This window comes from Chiloscyllium plagiosum, unplaced genomic scaffold (assembly GCF_037043375.1).
Source record: "Chiloscyllium plagiosum isolate Xiang-an unplaced genomic scaffold, Cpla_swu_hap1 HiC_scaffold_7, whole genome shotgun sequence".
Lineage (NCBI taxonomy): Eukaryota > Metazoa > Chordata > Chondrichthyes > Orectolobiformes > Hemiscylliidae > Chiloscyllium > Chiloscyllium plagiosum.
The window spans coordinates 105,785,185-105,805,073 of NW_028270145.1; the positions used below are offsets into that span (position 1 = coordinate 105,785,185).

General features: G+C 43.4%; 1 protein-coding gene across 6 annotated transcripts in view; it reads right to left on the reverse strand.

Annotated features, from left to right (window-relative positions):
- The window catches only part of bin1a (bridging integrator 1a), a 161,623-nt gene extending 144,311 nt beyond the window's left edge, over positions 1–17,312 (reverse strand). For all 6 annotated transcript variants that reach the window (XM_043694269.2, XM_043694271.2, XM_087989334.1 and 3 more), the window contains exon 1: positions 17,184–17,312. In XM_043694269.2, coding sequence (XP_043550204.2) covers positions 17,184–17,264 — 81 coding nt within the window. In that variant the 5' untranslated portion in view covers positions 17,265–17,312. The remainder of the gene's footprint in view (positions 1–17,183) is intronic.
- Positions 17,313–19,889: the final 2,577 nt, after the last annotated feature.

A 19,889-nucleotide genomic window follows, 5' to 3' on the forward strand; every position in this document is an offset into this window, starting at 1 on the left:
TTCAGAGAGACTGCCCTGGGGAATCCTCAGTATTGATTCCAGACGCCATGAAATTTCATGGTATCATGTTAAACATTTGGAATGAAACTTGCTGACTACCACATGCCACCACCCCCTTGGCTGATGAATCAATACTTCAAATTGAACATAATGTGGAGGTGGCACCAACGGTGCCGAGCTTACTCTGAGCGAGGACTATAAATACCACTACTTAGACTAAATAAGTTGAGACAGTAAAGAAGCTGGTAGTATGGGACTGAGGTTTGAGGGAGACAACAAAAAAGGAAACACACGACTCCACCCTCAAGTTGCTGCTGCAGATGTTACTGTCCAGAACAGTATCAGTAAGTGATCACTGCACAGTCCCAAGAGACAAGGTCCTGTCTTCACAATGATCCCACCCCCAACCATCAAGCTGTTTGTCACTACCACAGTACTAAATAGGATAGACTTCAAACAGTTACCAACTCAAGACCAAACATCCACTGCAATAGCTCTGAAACATATACCACTCCAACACAATCTGCAGCCTTATACCAAGCATATCTCCCACTTTACCATTACTACCAATTCAGGGTATCTAGCCAAGGTTCAGTGAAGAGTGCAAGCCAGGAGCAACATCAGCCATACCTAAACATTAATTGTCAAGCAATAAAATTATAAAACAAAGTATAAGCAGCTAATAATGGACAGGGTTAAGTAATTCCAAAACCAACAGATCAGATGTAAACTCAATCCTGCCTCAAATTGTGAATAGTGGAGGGCAGTTAAATAACTCACTAGAGTAAATGCCCCAAAACAAAATCCCCTCGTGCTTCCCAGCACAGATACCAGCTTTCTGTCAATTCAATTCATTCCATTTTGTAATATCAAGATAGGTGAAGGCTCTGGACATTGCAAAGACTAAGCCCTGACTATATTCCAAGGCTAATACTGAAGATTAGTGCTCCAGAACTTACTGTATCCCTAACTAAGCTGTTCCCATTGCAGGACTGACATCTAACAATATATAAAATTGCCCAGGCATTCTTGCACACAAAGCAGAACAAATCCAACCTGGCTCCTAGTCTACCCTCAGTCATCAGGAATATGTTGAAAGAGTCATCAATAGTGCTATTAAGCAATACTTGTTTAACAATTACCTGCTCACTGACGCTCAACTTGGGTTTTGCTCGAGCCACTCTGTTCCCGGTGTCTTCACAGCCTTAGCTGAAAAATTGAAGTCTAAAGGGAAGGAGAAAATCCTTGCCATCAAGCAACATGTGGTATGAAGATGATGATCTTATGTTTGTTGAAGGCATCTCAGCTAAAGATCCTCAGTAGAGTCCCAGGCCTAACCATTTCACTTCTTTCAAAGACCTTCCCTCTAAAGGAAGGCCAGAGGCAGGGAAGCTCACTGATGGCTGCACAAATGTTCACAACTCCTCAGATACTGTCGTCACCCATGCCCAAATGCAGCAAGACCTGGATAACAAAATTGGGCTGACAAGGGGCAAGTAATATTCATGCCACAAATGCCAGGCAACAAGCATTTTTAATGCAAGAATTTAACAATCACGCCTTGATATTAAATGGCATTAACATTACACAATCTCCTCTGCCCATCAGCCCTCAAATGAGCAACATTCTGCGATTACTACTATGGCTAAAGAGCAGCTCAGAGGACCCAGGACCCAAAGCATCTGATTGGTACCAGAAATAATCATAAAGCCCTGCTGTATGAGGAGAGTCGGGGGCAGAGTTGAGTATGGTGGCCATTACAAAAGAGAAAGTACTTGAAAAGCTAAAAGTTCTAAAACTTGATACATCTCCTGGCCCGGATGAGCTACATCCTAGAGTTCTGAGGGAGGTGGCTGAGGAAATAGCAGAGGCATTGGTTGCAATCTTTCAATAATCACTGGAATCCGGGAAAGTCCCAGGTGATTGGAAAATTGGAAAAAAAACCCTGTTCAAGAAAGGATCAAGGCAAAAGATGGAAAATTATAGGCCAATTAGCCTAAAATGTGTAAAATTCTATAATCCAACATTATGGATGAGATTTCTAAATTCTTGGAAGTGCAGGGTCGAATTAGAACAACTCAGTACGGATTTAGTGAGGGGAGGTCATGCCTGACAAACCTGTTAGAATCCTTTGAAGAGGTAACAAGGAGGTTAGACCAGGGAAACCCAATGGATGTTGTTATCTACGTCGACTTCCAAAAAGCGTTTGATAAGGTGCCTCAAGGGAGGCTGCTGAGTAAGGTGAGGAGGGACCATGGTGTTTGAGGCGAGCTACTGGCATGGATTGAGGATTGGCTGTCTGACAGAAGACAGCCTTGGGATAAAAGGTTCTTTTTCATAATGGCAGCTGGTGACACGTGGTGTCCCACAGGGTTCAGTGTTGGGGCCGCAGCTGTTCACTTTATATATTAATGATCTGGATGAAGAGACTGGGGGCATTCTGGTGAAGTTCGCCGATGACACAAAATTACGTGGACAGGCAGGTAGTACTGAGGTGATGGGGAGGCTCCAGAAAGATTTACAGTTTAGGAGAATGGTCCAAAAATGGCTGATGAAATTCAATGTGAGCAAATGCGAGGTCTTGCACTTTGGAAAAAAGAACACAGGCATGGACTGTTTTCTAAACAGTGAGAAAATTCATAAAGCCAAAGTTCAAAGGGATCTAGGAGTGCTAATACAGGATTCTCTAAAGGTTGACTTGCAGGTTGAGTCCATGGTTAAGAAAGCAAATGTAATGTTGTCATTTATCTCAAGACTGTTCTAATGTAAAAGTAATGATGTGCTACTGAGACTTTACAAAGCTCTGGTTAGGCCCCATTTAGAATACTGTTTTGGGCCCCACACCTCAGGAAGGACATACTGGCACTGGAGCATGTCCAGCAGAGATTCACGCAGATGATCCCTGGAATGGTAGGTCTAACATCCGATGAACAGCTGAGGATCCTGGCATTGTACTTGTTAGAGTTTAGAAGGTTGAGGGGAGATCTAATAGAAACTTACAAGATAATGCATGGCTTCGAAAAGATGGTTGCTGGGAAATTGTTTCCATCAGGCAGGGATACTAGGACTCGTGGGCACATCCTTAAAATTAGAGGGGGTCAATTTAGAACGGAAATGAGGAGACATTTCTTCAGCCAGAGAGTGGTGGACCTGTGGAATTCATTGCCATGGAGCGCAGTGGAGGCCGGGACGTTGGGTGTCTTCAAGGCAGCGATTGATAAATTCTTAATCTCGCAAGGAATTAAGGGCTACAGAGAGAGTGCAGGTAAGTGGAATGATCAGCCATGATTAAATGGTGGAGTGGACCAATGGGCCAAATGGTCTTACTTCCACTCCTATTTCTTATGGTCTTATCTTCAATAGTAGTAGCAGTGTACACAATCTACAATACGCGTTGCCGAAGTTAACGAAGGCTCCTTAGCATCTTCCAAACCTGCAACCTTATCATTAAGAATAAGGATAGCAAATATATAGGAATATTACTTCCTGCATGTTCCTCTCCAAGTCACTCATCACCCTGAATTGGAACTATATCATTCATTCAACACTGTTGGGTCAACAATCTGGAATTCTCTCCCTATTGGCACAGTGCGTCTACCTACATCAAAAACAATTGCAGCAGTTCAAAGAGGCAGATCACAATCTTCAAAAGCAAGATGGAATAGTCATTAAAGCTGACCTAGCCAATGGCACTTCATCCCATGAATGCTAAAACTGAACTCATGAAACTCATGTATGCTACACATACAACGTAAATGATTGGAACAATGCAGTGTATTTATTTTATAAAAGAAATCTATCCAAACAGCCTCAAGATCATTGCAGAGGTTTTGCTGAAGCCTCCAAAGCTTGGAAGGTTTCAATAAACACCCAAGTAGCAATTATACATGCTGTTACTCTCCAGATGTAACTCAATGGTGTAACCAAAACAGTAAAAAATTCATGCAAGGATCAACTCAAGAGGGTTTAAAAAACTTTAGATGCTGGAAGAAAGTGGATTCAAATGGGTTTCCATGAGGGAAAAAGATGCACAAGCAGCCCAGAGGCAAAAGAAAGAGACATCTGGTCAAACATTACTTCAGAGTGAAATCACCTCATTGGCTGACAGAGAGGGAGGTTGCGTCTGAAACACTATTCACAAAGAAAACAGCTTAATAATGATCACTGTTACACATTGTTACACAGTTACAACAGCTACTGTTGTTACTCATGAAAACATAGGTGGATAAAAACTGAAGCCGGTAAAAGCATCCAGGTCAAGCAGCAGTGAAGGGGAGTCGACATTTCAAGTCAGAACCTTTCATCAGAACCAGATGAAAAATTTAACCTGAAACACAGACTTCCCTTCTCTGCTGCCTGACCTGGATGCTTTTTCCAGCTCCACTTATCCACCGACTCTCCAGTATTTGCAGTTCTCACTATCCACACATGAAAACATAGTGACCATAAACCATAAAGTAGGAGGACCAGATAATACACAGAAGTGGAATCAATTTGGACCATTGTGCCTGTTTGAGTGTCATAGGATACAACAAGGACAAAGATACTTGGGTCCAACACATCCACACCAGATACCTTAAACTAATCAGTTCCATTCAGACTATACGACAAAGGGGCAGTAATTAGGCCATTTGGCCCATCGAGTTGGCTCTGGTATTCAAGTCATGGCTGATAAAGTTTCTCAACCCCATTCTCCTGCTTTCTCCCCATAACCATAACCTTTGATTTCCTTGACAATCAATAACCTATTTGCCACCATTTGGCCCACATCTCAACCTTTCCCATTTATGTACCCATCCAGATTCCAATTAAATGTTACAGTTGTACCAATCTCCAACACTTTCTCTGGCAGATTGCTCCACACATGCACCACCCTGCACGTGAAAAAATTGCCCCTTAGGTCCTTTTTAAACTTTTTTCCCTCTCACCTTAAACCTCTGCCCTCGCATTTTGGACTTCCCCACCCCAGGGAAAAAAGACCTTGGCTATTTACGTTATCCTCAAGATTTAATAAACCTGTATAAGGTCACCCCACAGCTTCCTATGCTTCATGGAAAAAAGCCCCAGCCTAGATTGCACTGCATACAACTCAAACCCTCCAACTAGCTTGTAAGTCTCTTCTGAATCTTTAACATCTTTCCTACAGGAGGGGGGTGGGGGGGGGTGTTGGGGGGTCTCCACAAGTGAGTTATTCACAGCAGAATTGCTAGCCTCTGATCTCCTCTTGTAGGCATTGTACTTACAAGGTGAAGCCAGTTTGAGTTTCTGGTCAATGTAGTCCCAAGGATGTTAATAGCAGGGGATTCAGTGATTATAACAGCATTGGATGTTAAGCAACAGTGGTTAGATTGTCTTGCATTGGAGATTGTCATTGCCTGGCATTTAAGTGGTGCAAATGTTACTTGCTATTTATTGGTCAGCCCAAGTCTGGATACTGACCAGATGTTGTTGCATTTGAACATGGACTGCTTTAGCTGCTGAAGAGTCACAAATGGTGCTCAACATTACATAATCAGCAAATGGTCCCACTTTTGACCTAAGATGGAGAGAAGGTCCATGATGGTTGAAGCAGCAGCTGAGGATGACTGGGTGTAGAACATGACCCTGAGGAATTCCTGCAAAGCAACCTCCAACCATAACAATCTTATATGCTAGATAGGACTCCAATCAGCTATGGCAGGATTTGAACCCAGATCCACAGAACATTAACAAAGTTTCTGGATTAAGAGTCTAGCAATACTACTGAGGTCATTGGCTATCCTTACCAGCCTAACTCTCCTGTTCTCACAGAATGGCAATAATTGTTTTTTCAATCAAATTTATCTTCATTTCTGAAAGTTGGTTCAATCTACTTCCACCATCCTTTCAGACAGCATCTTCCAGATCCTAACACTGGGTTAAAAAAAAATCTACTCATCTGTACTGCCACTGGCTATCTCAAAATAACAAAATTATCCACAACCAATGGGCCACATTTTGTTTAATAAAGCAAGGGGTCAACCAAAACACAAACTGTTCTTTATTTAAAAGAGGAAAGATCTTTCACTTCCACTTAAAACAGGTTCAATTTCGTCACATCTGTAGTTTTGACAGTAGAACACTCCCCCTATCATGAAAGTGACAAGTGCCAGAGAGTGTCCAAATATATTATGCTCACATCTCTAGGAGCAAGACTTCAAACAACATGGACTATAAAATGATAGGCAAATGACATTAGCATCACTGTCGTGGGTAAAAATGACGCACTGCACAAACAGCCAGAGACTTGTACCAATTGCACACGAATCTAAGCATTAATAAACAAGCTTGAAACAGGAGACTGCCTTTCAGCTCTGCGAGCCCAAGATCCTAACTGATCTACACCTCAATTCCATTTTCTGCTTTCCATCCTTCACTCTCCTGGCAATCACCTTTAGGACGTTCCTACATTTCCATCATTATTGGATAAAACTACCCTGAATCTGCTCCTGAAGTGCCTAGCTTGAAGATGATGTCACCACGTTCTCTTTTTCCAGACAGAAAAGTTTTTAACGTCTCAATTGAACTACGCCGGTCTCCAGTCCTCAAAGGATTACCAATTTAGCTCTCAAAGGATTGGCACATTTGACAGTTGTAACAATATAATGTAAAGCACTTGCACTGCAAAACAGATATTGCAGGAAAAAATAGTTAAAGTGGGCAATTGGTGCTCACTACAAGCCAGCAATAAAGTTGCATAATTTAGTTCTGCTCCTTCAAATGATTGCCAGGTGCAAGGCCCACTGTGTTTCAAGTAAATGGATACACAGGTTTCTGACTCAAGTGCTCATATGACTGAAAAGGTAGGCTCTCAACCCACCGATCTTTCAGCACAGGATGGACCACTCGACCAGGTAACGGGATCCAGAATGCAGGGCTTGCTTCCTTTTCTTGTCACTGTGCTGGGAACTCCGTAATAGTTTGATAGACAAGTTGTTGCCGTTTTGAAAAGACTGGAGGTGCTTGCTTCCAGTCAGTAAATGTCAATACTACCACACTTCAAGAGCTCGACAGTGAAGCTGTAGAGGTTTATGGCCAGGTGGCCAGCAGCAGAAATGGCTATGACACTGGTTAAGGGCTACAATCAGTCAGGAGGCTGGAAGAACACAGCAAGCCCCGTAGCATCAGGAGGCGGAGAAGTCAAAGTTTCAGGTGTAACCCTTTTTCCGGGCCGAAGGAGGGTTACACTCGAAACATCGACTTCACCAGCTCCTGATGCTGCTTGGCTTAGTGTTCTTCCAGCCTCCTGTCTGCCTATTTTGAATTCCAGCATCTGCAGCTTTTTTTGTCTCTAAGAGCTACGATCAAACACGCTGGGAATTTGGTAGAGCCAATTTAAACTGACCTCTGCTAAACCCGCAGCTAGGACCTGTTATGACCTGCAGTTTCCTGCCTGACCAAATAAAAGGAGTGGAATGGTATCTCTAGACATACTGGCACCATATTACCTTATATGGAGGATAGAATGCAGCTGTTTACAACTTGGAGGCATTTGGGAGTTCACAGTAAAACTTCACTGGCTCAGATTAAACAATGTGATCAGGCTTTGGTCAATTCATTGGACGAGTGTCAGAGAAGCTTCTGGAAACTGAGCACATTTGAGATAAGTTAGCAGATCAAAAGATTTTCTTAGGAGAAACCTTTGAAATCAACATGTCAGAAGTGCATACCCTGAAGCAATTTTCAGAGAAGACAAAGAACCAGGAGGCAAGACCTACAAGGACAGCAAAGTTGGTAACTTCACTCAAACTGGGTAGTTTCATAAGAGTCAACGTACAGCATAAAAACAGACCCCTTGATCCAACTTGTCTGCACCAACTACCTATCAGATATCCTAAACTGATCTAGTCCCAGTTGCCAACATTTGGCCCTTACCCCTCTAAACCCATCAAAAACGAGATTGACAAGGATGCTGCCAGGATTGGAGGGTTGGAGCAATAAGGAGATGATGAATAGGCTGGAGCTTTTTTCTCCTGGAGGCAAGGGGTGACCTTGGCAAGGTTTATAAAATCATGAGGGGCATGGATAGGGTGAATAACCAAGGTCTTTTTCCCAGAGTACTAGAGAGCATAGGTTTAAGGCAAGAGGCTGAAGAGTTGGAAAGAACCAGAGGAGCAACTTCATGCAGAAGATGGTGTGTGTATGAAACGAGCTGCCAGAGGAAGTGAAGGAGACTGGTAAATTACTACATCTAAAGGTCATCTAGATTGGTACATGAATAGGAAGGGTTAGAGAGATATGTGCCAAATGATAGAAAATGGGACTAGATCAGTTTAGGATATCTGAAGAACAAAGATGAGCTGGATCGAAGAGTCTGTTTCTGTGCTGTATATCTGACTCAAGGGATATGCTTTCCAGACATGCAGAATCTAGTCCACCAAAATTGATTTTTGCCTCTGGATGTAGGTTTGCTCACTGAGCTGGAAGGTTCATTTCCAGACATTTCGTCACCCTACTAGGTAACATCTTCAGTGGGCCTCCAGACGAAGCACTGTACATGATTCCTGCTTTCTATTTATATGTTTGGGTTTCTTTGGGTTGGCTATGTCATTTCCAATATCATTTCCAGTCGAAACCCAAACATAAATAGAAAGCAGGAATCATATACATTGCTTCCCCTGACGCCCACTGAAGATGTTACCTAGTAGGGTGACGAAACATCGGGAAATGAACCTTCCGGCTCAGCAAGCAAACCTACACCAGGACCTCAACCTGAGCTACAATTCTTCTCAAAACTCGCTATGATTTTTGCCTGTCAGGAGTCAACTTTAAGAACACTAACATTTGTTCAGTGGCATTCTTCATAAATCTAAAGAATGTAGTCCAAGCATTGCTGATGGCATTTCTCTAGCATGTGTCAGCGTGTCACATTCAGGTTTCACTACATTATAGGAGTGTGATTATGACACCTGTTCTGCACTATACGACATTTTTGATAAACTGGTCTTTGACAAATCGCTACTTTTTTGAAGGCTGATCTGGCATACAAGGAATAGCAATAGTTTCAGAGTCCCACTCAGAGGCTGAAGATATTACATTGATGCTCTAATTACAGTACCAAATAGAGTGCTGCACTGTCCAAAGTATATCTTCAACACAAGCCTGAAACTATGCAATGTTGTAAAATGGAGGAAAGATCTTATGGCTCAACAGCACAGGACTTTGCACTGGCTAATATTTATCCTGAAAATCAACCTCAGCCAGCTATAATATGGAGTGAAAAGCTTGAAGCAGCTGCAAATTTTCAATGTTGACTAGAGGCAATGAATCTGACAACTGTTAAACACCCATGCTGCTTTGAAATGATAGCATTGCACTCCAATTATACAAAGATAATGAGTACATAACATAATAGTGCTGTTTTACATTTCAACTCCGCCAATTTACACTCCAAAAAGAAGCTTTCAATTCACCAATTATTAAAATCCTTAAGGAATCAGCCGTTGTATAGTACCAGGAGCAATCTCAGCTGCATTAGTGGGACATGAGATTAACTCCTACTCCTAAATAATGCAGCACAATCACGCATACTTCATAGCACTGAGACCATGGCAGTACTGGAAAAGACATTAATTCTTGCCCTGCCTAACAAGTGGTGATGAAATATCCCAAGACAAGTACTGTGGCCAATACTTTAGATTTATACAGATTTCATAGCCTCAACTTTGCCATTCCACTGCAAATTTTGTCTACATTCCAATAAGGATTGCACACAAGATGGCTTCATATTATTGTTTATGGACTTTATAAATTCAAGGCCAAAAAAGGCCCATCGTAATCACGTTTGTCTGTTTCACATTAGGGCATTTTACCTTGGTACTGCATTGTAATATTTGCAGTGTCTACCCTAGATTGTCTATCCAGATGAGACAGTCTATCATATAATCCCTACAGTACAGAAATAGGCCATTTGGCCCAACAATTCCAGACTGATCTCCCAAAGAGTAACCCACACAGACCCATCCCCCTATTGTATTACTTAATATTTACCCCTGACTAATGCACCCAACCTACACATCCCTGAACATTATGGGTACTTTAGCATGGCGAATTCACCTAACCTGCACATTTTTGGACTGCAGGAAGAAACCGGAGCACCCAGAGGAAACGCATGCAGACACGGGAAGAATGTGCAAACTCCAGAGTCAGTCACCCACCTGAAGCTGGAATTGAACTTGGATCCCTGGTGCTGTGAGGCAGCAGTGCTAGCCACTGCGGCACACTCATTATAAGTATTACAATACTTGGAAACACAAAGCAACGTTTATGCAAACTACCAGCAAGTAGTCAAATTGCACTGCAAACAGTACCACAACAACCAACATTATGCACGCCAAATCTCATTTTCATGAAGAGTATTTAACATTTTGTTTTGAAATTTTTTGCAGTTATGCACAAAGTAAGTGGGGAACCACACTGTTGAGGGTTTACTTCCTTTCCTTCCTTCACTACAATATGTAACCAGGATCATTTGAACAGTGATTCAGAGATTTGCACAGAAACAAAAACAAAAATCTGAGCTTGTACCAAGAGTAACAATATTTGATTGGATAATCTGCAAGAGTTTACATCGGAGTACAGGACCATGGAGCAGGTGTAGGCCATAATGGCCTTCAAGGCTGGTTCGCCATTCAAGAGGATTATGACCGGACCTCAACCTCACTTGTCCATCCCTGAATTTATAGAATACTGAGAGGCCTGAAGAGTAGATGTGAAGATGATGTTTCCAATAATAGGAGAGACTGGGACCCAAGGGCACAGCCTCAGGGTGAAGGCATGATCCTTTCTAACTGTGATAAAGGAGGAATTTCTTCAAAGGGTGGTGAACCTGTAGAACTCATTGCTATGGAGGCATAGTCATTGAGTATTTTTAAGATAGATGTGTTTTTGTTTAGTAAGGGGAGCAAGGGTTACGGGGAGAAGGCAGGTTGAGAAATCCATCAGTCACGACTGAACAGCAAAGCAGTTTCAAATGGACTGAATGGGCAATACTGCTCCCATTTTATGGTCTTGTAATCCTCAACTATTAAAAATCTATCCTATTCAGTCTTCTGTATTTTTCAAGCAAACTCCACTCAACACCACAAAAATTCTCAGATTTTCAAAGACCTCTTATGCTTAAAATGTACCCCTCAATTATAGCCTACTTCAGATGTGGAAATATTCTTCCAATCAAATCTTAGCATCTGATGTCTCAAGAAGATCATCTTTCATTCTACCAAACTGCAATGGGTACAGGCTCAACCAATCCAACCCTTGCTATGTTCAACCCTGATCACCTGGAAGTAGTGAACCTTCTCAGAACCACTAACACAATGATATCCTTTTTCCTACATCCTATAGTAAACACAGGACAGTGTTCACTGTAGCTTAGCACTAGGTTTAAAAATACAAATTCCAGCTAGTCTCCAATTCACTGGCTGACTCAGTGTTACTATTCACTTTGCTTTTGTTTAAATTGAGCACATCAGATCATTCATAGTACATAGCAACAATATTATTCATAACTAGTGCAAGAGTTATATCATCCCCACCCAAAATATCCAGCAATCCTTTGGGAAATTATAATTACCACCTCCCAAACTCAGCACTTTCCAGTTCATGTTTTTTTCCAAAAGGCAGTGCGCCTGCCACAAGGACTCTCGCTACGATACCCCGATGAATATTCTATTGCCAATAAAACAAATCAACCAATTGAAACAAAAATCAGGATATATACCTCCCAAAGGGAATGAACATTTTCCTTGCAAGTGAAGTTAGAAGACTTTCAACAGGCAATTCAACTACAGGAAGGGTCTGAGAAAGGGTCACTGAACCCAAAATGTTAACTCATTTCTCTCCACAGATGTTGCCAAACCGGCTGAGCTTTTCCAGCAATTTGTTTTTGTTACTAACTTACAGAATCCACAGCTCTTTCAGTTTTTAATTCAACTACAGGGATTTGGAGTCAAAGTCCAATCCCAAACCCTGGCAATTCTCCAGTCAAATGGTCACTGCTCCCAATAGGCAGCAGGAAAATAAATCCTCCATATTGAAATCCTCCACACTATAGGCCCAATCTACAAAATCATAGCATGCCATGTCACAACCAAGGTTAATTAACTCAAATTAAACCTGAGACATTTATCTTAAATCACACCAGAAACACTTGTAAATGAGGCTAGGTGCCGTCTATTTTATAGACAATAAGATGCAAATTTGAACACAATGGACCAGTGTACAAATTCTTACTTGGTCTTGATCTTTACATTACTGGTCTTAATATTAACTACAAAAATTTCTGAAAAGCTCATCTGCAAATATCAAGGGTTTTTGCAGACTGCAAGCACACATTTCATAACATACCAAATTACACAATTTGAGGGTTTGAATGAGTATTTTTTTGCTGGTGCTGACAAGCAACAATACAGTCATCATTTCAGCCAGGGGCAAGAGAGAACATCATTTTTAAGGTTCAACTTACGCCCAAGGGAAGTTGGATGGACTAGAGAAAGCCTCCCACACCTGCAGGTTTATGGGCAGTACATATCTGGCTTATAGCTTACAACACTGTATAACCAACCCAAAAAGGTAAAATGGTCTTGTAAAAGGGGATGACATTACATGTTTTTTGATGAAAACTAATGAAAACTTTTTACAAATACCTGGAATCAAATAAAACCAAGAACATAAAGTACAGCAATGGCTATCACAGTATGGGGGATTTGTTATAAATAAAGCAGCCATCTTGTCACGTATTAAAAGACTGAAAACCATTTTAAATCTCATTTTCGTGTCTGCTTGTTAAGCTTTACCTTGCCAGGCTCACTGAGGTGGTTGACCTTGTAGCTGTAGCAACACAGGAGAGTGAAACTCTTTCCCAACATGGGAATGTTCTTTTACAAGAATCTAATGTATACTGACACTTAACTACTAGCCAACATTGTCCAGTCACCAGCCCTAGTCATGTAGTGTCTGGACAAAGTGCCTGCTTACTCATTATACTGCAGTTAATAGTTTGCTAATTGTTAAATGATTGTAACCTATTAACCACACAACTCTCTGTATCTTGGAGTGACTTTGACCATTAAGCCAACTTGTCTGCCCCCCCCCCCGTGAACTCACGAATAAACAGTCAATAACTCAAGGTTTGTGTGGCACGATTTATTGCTCCCCTAAATTGGACTGCGACGAGTCAGTCACCCACTGCATAATTCATTTAATCCCCAACACAAAGTACACATACAGCAGACTGGGTGACAAATTATTCTCCCATCAGCTGTTCTCATTTCTCCAGGCATACAACACTACAGGTATTTAGCACACTAGGGACTCCATAAAGACAGACTTTTCCAGGCTCAGTCCTAATGGAACTGGGTGGGATACAAGTGTAAAACAGAGATTTATGACTTGGAGATAGGAAAGGTTTTTAGAAGATCCAGAAACTTTTAAAGGTGCTGGAAATTCCACCATCTTATCTATGCAGGTTAAGAAAAGGGGAACCAAGTCCAGGGAACATGAAGAGAGCAGCCATGGCCAAAAAATAAAAATCACACATTCTGCATTTAGCACACTTGCCGTCATTGTTTAAGCCTTTGAGTATAGGAGTTGGGAAGTAAGGTTGAGGTTATGCAGGACATGAATGAGGCCACGTCAGGAATACTGGGGCCAGTTCTGGTTGCCCAGTTATAGGAAGGATATTAAGTTGAGGGGGTTCAGGGGAGAATTAGCAGGATATTGCTGTGAATGGAGGTTTTGAGTTATAAAGAAAGGGTCAGAACGTTTCCATTGGAGCGAGAGGTTGAGGGACAATCTTACAGAAATTCATAAAATAATGATGGATATAGATAGGGTTAATGCTAGTTGCTTTTTTCTTAGAATTGGGGATTTCAAGACTATGGCACACAGTGTTAAGGTGAAAGGAGAGAGATTTAAAGACGACATGATGGCTAAATTATTTAGAGGGTGGTGTGCGTGGGGCATGAACTTCCTGAGAAAGTGATGGATGTGGGTACAACATTTAAAAGACATTGTATAAGTACATGAATAGGAAAGGCTTGGAGGGATTAGGATCAGGAGCGGGCAGGTGGGACTAGTTTAGTTTGGGATTACAGTTGTCACGGACTGGTGGAATCGAAGGCTTATTTCTGTGCTGTATGACGAACTAGAAAAGGTTCACAGAAGATTACCTGAACTAGAAAATTTTGTTTGTGAGGAAAGATTGAATAGGTTTTTAAAAGAAATTATTTCATAAGCCAGGACATCACTTATAGTACCAACATTTATTATCCATCCTAACTGCTCCTAAACGGAGTGACTGGCTAGGCCAATTCAGATGGCAGTTAAGAGTCAACTACATCACTGTGGATCTAGAATTACATGTAAGTCAGACCAAGTAAGGTTGCCAGATTTCTTTGCCCAAAAAGATGTTAGTGAACCAGATGGGTTTTTCAACACAACGAGGATGGTTTACATTGTTATCATCAGTGAAACAAACCTTAAATAATTTTTGTGTTGGACAGAATCCAAAGGCAAAAAGTGAAACAAAGTTTTTTCCAAACCTCATCAGGACAAGGACACATGAAACCAGACTTGGGAAAAGGAAGGGAACACCAATTTATACAGCATGAGTGTGCGCTCATTTGTTTAACTATCAAGTGTGAGGTAGGAACAGTTGACTGTCAATCTTGGTTCTCAATCCAGGCATGTACACTGCTTGGGAAAAGGATAACATCCTGGTTAATGCCTTTGGATCTCAGAAACGAATAAAATTCTAACAGGACCATACAGGGTAAACACAGAGGCTGTTTCCAATAACCAGGGAGTCAAAACCAATTTACAGGGTAGGCTATTTGACTGAGGGGATGAAAAGTTTCTTCACCCACAGAGTGGTGAGCTTGTGGAATTCTCCACCACAGAAAGCAGTTGAGGTCAAAACAGTAAATGTTTTCAAGAAGGAGTTAGAGTTCTATATATAGTTCCTGGGACTAACAGGATCAAAGGGTATAGGGAGAAAGCTAGAACAAAACACTGAGTTGGATGATCAACCATTATCACAGGGAATGGCAGTACAAGCTGAAAGGCCTACTTCAGCTCCCATTCTCTATGCCTACTTAAAACAGGCTATACATTTCGCTTCTAGGGCATGTAAGCTCATGAAACCACAAACAGAACTGAATCATAAATTGGTTTCTGCTGCAGTTCTAAGCACAGTACAGATTATTTAGTAAATGCTGTCTAATATTAGAACCACATGTAACACTGAGCACGGTGTGGTGAGTCTTCCAAGCACAGGCTGGTCAACCAGTCTCAGCAGGCAGTATGCCAACTATGCTGAACCTGATGAGTGCAAGATGAAAAGATTTGATTTTGTCTCCATGTGATAAGTTTAAGGAACTCGCTTTATGTTTCAGATTTAGTGACTGCATTTAAATTCTACCAGCAGCTGTGGATGGATTAGAACCATCGTCCCCAGAGCATTAGCAAGGGCCTCTGGATTACTGGACAATTAATATTACGACATGTCATCTCTGTGGAATACTGGAAGCAAAGGAGGCTTAACTGATGCAGATAAAATGGGCACAAACAGTGCAGATGGGAGGACCTATTTCCATTTGCACAGAGGTCAACAACCAGATTGCTTATAAATTGCAAAAGGAAAAGTGGGGAATGAGGATGTGGAACTCATTACCCAGGGTAAAAAAGCAAAAATCCTCATAACAGCAATGCAAAGCCATTCAGAAGAGCTGAAATCCACAAGGCTTAAAGGTAAAACAAGATTTATTCTTCATGCAGCAGACAACAGACCAGCCTGCTTATGAATAAAAACATTGCACCTCTATCTCAGACCGACAATATTAAAAGTAGAAGGTTTTTTTTGGGTGGGGGTGGGGGGCGCACAGGAGGCACCAGAGTGAAAGAACTCCCTTTTCCCCATCCCCCAGGCAAGGCAAGTAAGGCAACACATCACTTTTCCCCTGCTCACAGCATCTACGAATGAGCAGGTTAGGTGGATTAGCCATAGGGAATACAGGACAACAGGAGAGAGAGAAATGCACACCACCTTCCCTCTCAAAGTGGTGGTTAAAAGGACCCTCTTTTCCAAGAAAAAGTCAATTAAAAGCACACGCTTCACATTCATCACCAGAAAAAAGACAGGAGATAAGAAAAAACATCCTGTTCCTTTTGCCCACCCAGAAAATAAAGGTGGTTAAGGAAGAGTACCCCCACCAGAAAGAGAAGGTTAAGAAAAAGCAACCCCTTCAACATCTTTGGGCGGCACGGTGGCACAGTGGTTAGCACTGCTGCTTCACAGCGCCAGAGACCCGGGTTCAATTCCCACCTCAGGCAACTGACTGTGTGGAGTTTGCACGTTCTCCCAGTGTCTGCGTGGGTTTCCTCCGGGTGCTCCGGTTTCCTCCCACAGTCCAAAGATGTGCAGGGCCAGGTGAATTGGCCATACTAAATTGCCCGTAGTGTTAGGTAAGGGGTAAATGTAGGGGTATGGGTGTGTTTCGCTTCGGCGGGTCAGTGTGGACTTGTTGGGCCGAAGGGCCTGTTTCCACACTGTAATCTAATCTAATCTAATCTTTAAGGGAGATTAGGAAACATACCCTACACCCAAGAAAAAGCAGTCCCTCTCCTCACTCATCACAGTGAAGGGTGAGAAGTCAAGTGTTTTGTGGTTAAAAGAACGAAAGGGGCAAGAGGAAAGAACGAAACAGTGAACCCCATCACACCTTCCCATCACCTTTGACCCTCCCTTTCCCCCACAATAAAGGGGATGTCTGGGAGAGGGAGAGGTATGGGGAGGGTGGGTGAAAGGGGTACATACAACACCAGCTCCCCCAGTCCCCCTCCTGCAGCACTCCTACCCCCAGTCACCATCCACCCCTCCCCCAGACTGCAGGGGACAGAGAGGCCGAGAGAGCGATGCTGAAGGAGACCGTCCACCTCGCGGTTGCTGGAGAGCGGCAGTGGCGGCTCCATCCATTAGCGACAACCGTTCACCACCCCCTCCCCCGTCCAACCCCCCCAACCATCGTCCCTCACAACTCTCTCCCATCACACCACCCCCAGGCCCCTGGGGAGAGCTCGAGGGAGACCCGCTCCCCTTCACCCCTGGGGTGACGTACAGAGAATCTCACCCCCAGGTGAACAAACCCAATCCCTCCGGCTCGGCTCACCTTTTCCTGCGCCCGGTTAATCTTCTTCTGGACGTTCTTGGCGATGAAGCCGGCGCTCACTCCTTTCCCTGGTTCCGCCATTTTCCCTCCTGGAGCCGGGCGAAGGGGGCGGGGCCAACCGTTCGGAGGGATTTAAAGGGACCGCCCCGCCCACAGGAGGCGGGGCTTACTGGGGCGTCACCGCCCCTATGGGCGGTTGGGGGCGGGGTTTACTGGAACGGTACCTCCCGCAGCGGGGAGGAGGGCCGGACTTACAGGCACGGTACCGCCCATGGGGCGGGGTTTAACTGGATAAAGCCGCCCATAAGGGGCGGGGTTTTGGGAAGATACCGCCCACACGAGGCGGTGTTTAACGGGACAGTGCAGCCATGGTGGGCGGGGTTTATTGAAATGACACCGCCCATGTGGGTATGGGCTGTCTGATGGGGCGGGGTTTATTGGGACGGCGCCACTTACGTGGGCGTGGTTTAATGGTACAGTGCCGCCCACAGGGATGGGGTTTACTCGGACCGCCCGTGCTGTGGGCGGAGTCTAGTGAGACGATACCGCCGACATGGGGGCGGGATTTAATGGGACGGTACCGCCCACGTAGGGCGTGGTTTACAGGGGCGGCACCGCCCATATTGGGTGGGGTTTACTTGGACGGAACCGCCCATGGGATTTAAAGGGGCCGGACCTCCCACAGGAGGGGAGCACTTAAAGAGGCCACGCCGCTAAGAAGGGATCTCAACACCCCAGGTTGAAGTGCATAGGAACATGTGATAGCTTTTGTTAGATTGTTCTTCCAGGAAAGGGCATTTAAATCTGAGGTGGTCCTTAAAGTGTCTACACCACCCAGAGAGAGGGTAATGGAATCTGGAGCAATGTTCAAAGGGACTGCACCGCAGAGGAAGGACAGTGAAAAACATACATATCTTTCAAGGAGATGTGCTGCAACTGGTTATGGAAACCTGAAAGATCCTTTAACACTTCATAGACAAAGGGACGTTAGACATCACAGCAGCCCTAATAAAACTAATTTAATTCTGCACCATTCAAGATAGAAAGTGGATGTAAATCAATCAAATAAATGGACACTCGTCCACATTGGAGAGTTTAGAATCATTACAGTGCAAAGGGAGGATATTTGGACAATTGAGTCTGCAAGAATCGTCTGAAGATCATCCCACCAAGAATCAAGCTCCTTCACCATAGTCCCACATTTCCCATGGCTAATCCATTTGGTCTGCGCATCCCTGCACGACAGGACAATCTTAACATGGACAATCCCCCAAACAGTCCTTACGGAGATGAAGTCCTACCTTTTTTTGGGCGGTACATTGACTCAGTGGTTAACACTGCTGCCTCACAATGCCAGGGTCCTGGCTTTGATTCCAGCCTCCAATGACTCTCTGTGTGGAGTTTGCACATCCCCTCTGTGTTGCCACTCTAGTTTCCTCCCATTGGCCATGACAAATTACCCATCTTGTCCGGGGTTGTGTAAGCAACGTGGATTAACCATGAGAAATGTAAGATTATAGGGTTAGGATACAGCATGGGAAGCTCATCGGAAGGGCATTGTGGACTCGATGGGCCGAATGGCCTGTTTCCACGCTGTAGGGATTCTATGAACCTAGACATCTTTGGACAGTGGGAGGAAACCAAAATTCTTGGCAGAAACCCTTGTAGACAAAGGGAGAACATGTAAACTCCACGCAGACTTCTCCACCCAAGGCTGGAATCAAACGCAAGAGCCTGGCACTGTGAGGCATCAGTGCTAACCACTCTGCCACCCCATGGAGTTCTGCCACACAGATTCACAAACAGGTTTGTACTGACTCACTGCACCACACCAATTGTAACAATTTTAACAGTATTACAAATATGAAATTATCCTTATGATTTCATCAGATTTAGTATAGATTTTAGTCATGCACTTGACCATTTAATAATGGGAGGTGTATATGAAAGGCATTTTAAAAGGTCCCCATTAAGAAACTTTATTGCGACATTAAGAATTGCGAAGTCATTGAGTTTTAAATCAGAAGTAAGTCTCAATACATGGTTTATTTACAGGAAGGGGAGGAGGAGGAGGCAGCATGCAATGGAGACATGCTAGGCTGGTCTCTATGTCTCAAAGATAAATTATGCTGATATATTGCCCCCATCTGGAGAAAACTGAGCCTTCCTCTCAATCTATTCCAGTCCATGCAATGTTTGTGAAGGTTTGTAGCTCAGGTTGAGGTTTAGGGTGTAGGTTTGCTCGCTGAGCTGTAGGTTTGATATCCAGACGTTTCATTACCTGGTTAGGTAACATCATCAGTGGCGACCTCCAAGTGAAGCGAAGCTGTTGTCTCCTGCTTTCTATTTATATGTTTGTCCTGGATGGGGTTCCTGGGGTTTGTGGTGATGTCATTTCATGTTTGTTTTCTGAGGGGTTGATAGATGGCATCTAGATCTATGTGTTTGTTTATGGCGTTGTGGATGGAGTGCCAGGCCTCTAGGAATTCTCTGGCATGTCTTTGCTTAGCCTGTCCCAGGATAGATGGGTTGTCCCAGTCGAAATGGTGTTTTTTTTTCCTCTGTGTGTAGGGCTACGAGGGAGAGAGTGTCGTGTCTTTTGTGGCTAGCTGGTGTTCGTGTATCCTGGTGGCTAACTTTCTTCCTGTTTGTCCTACGTAGTGTTTGTGGCAGTCCTTGCATGGAATTTTGTAGATGACGTTGGTT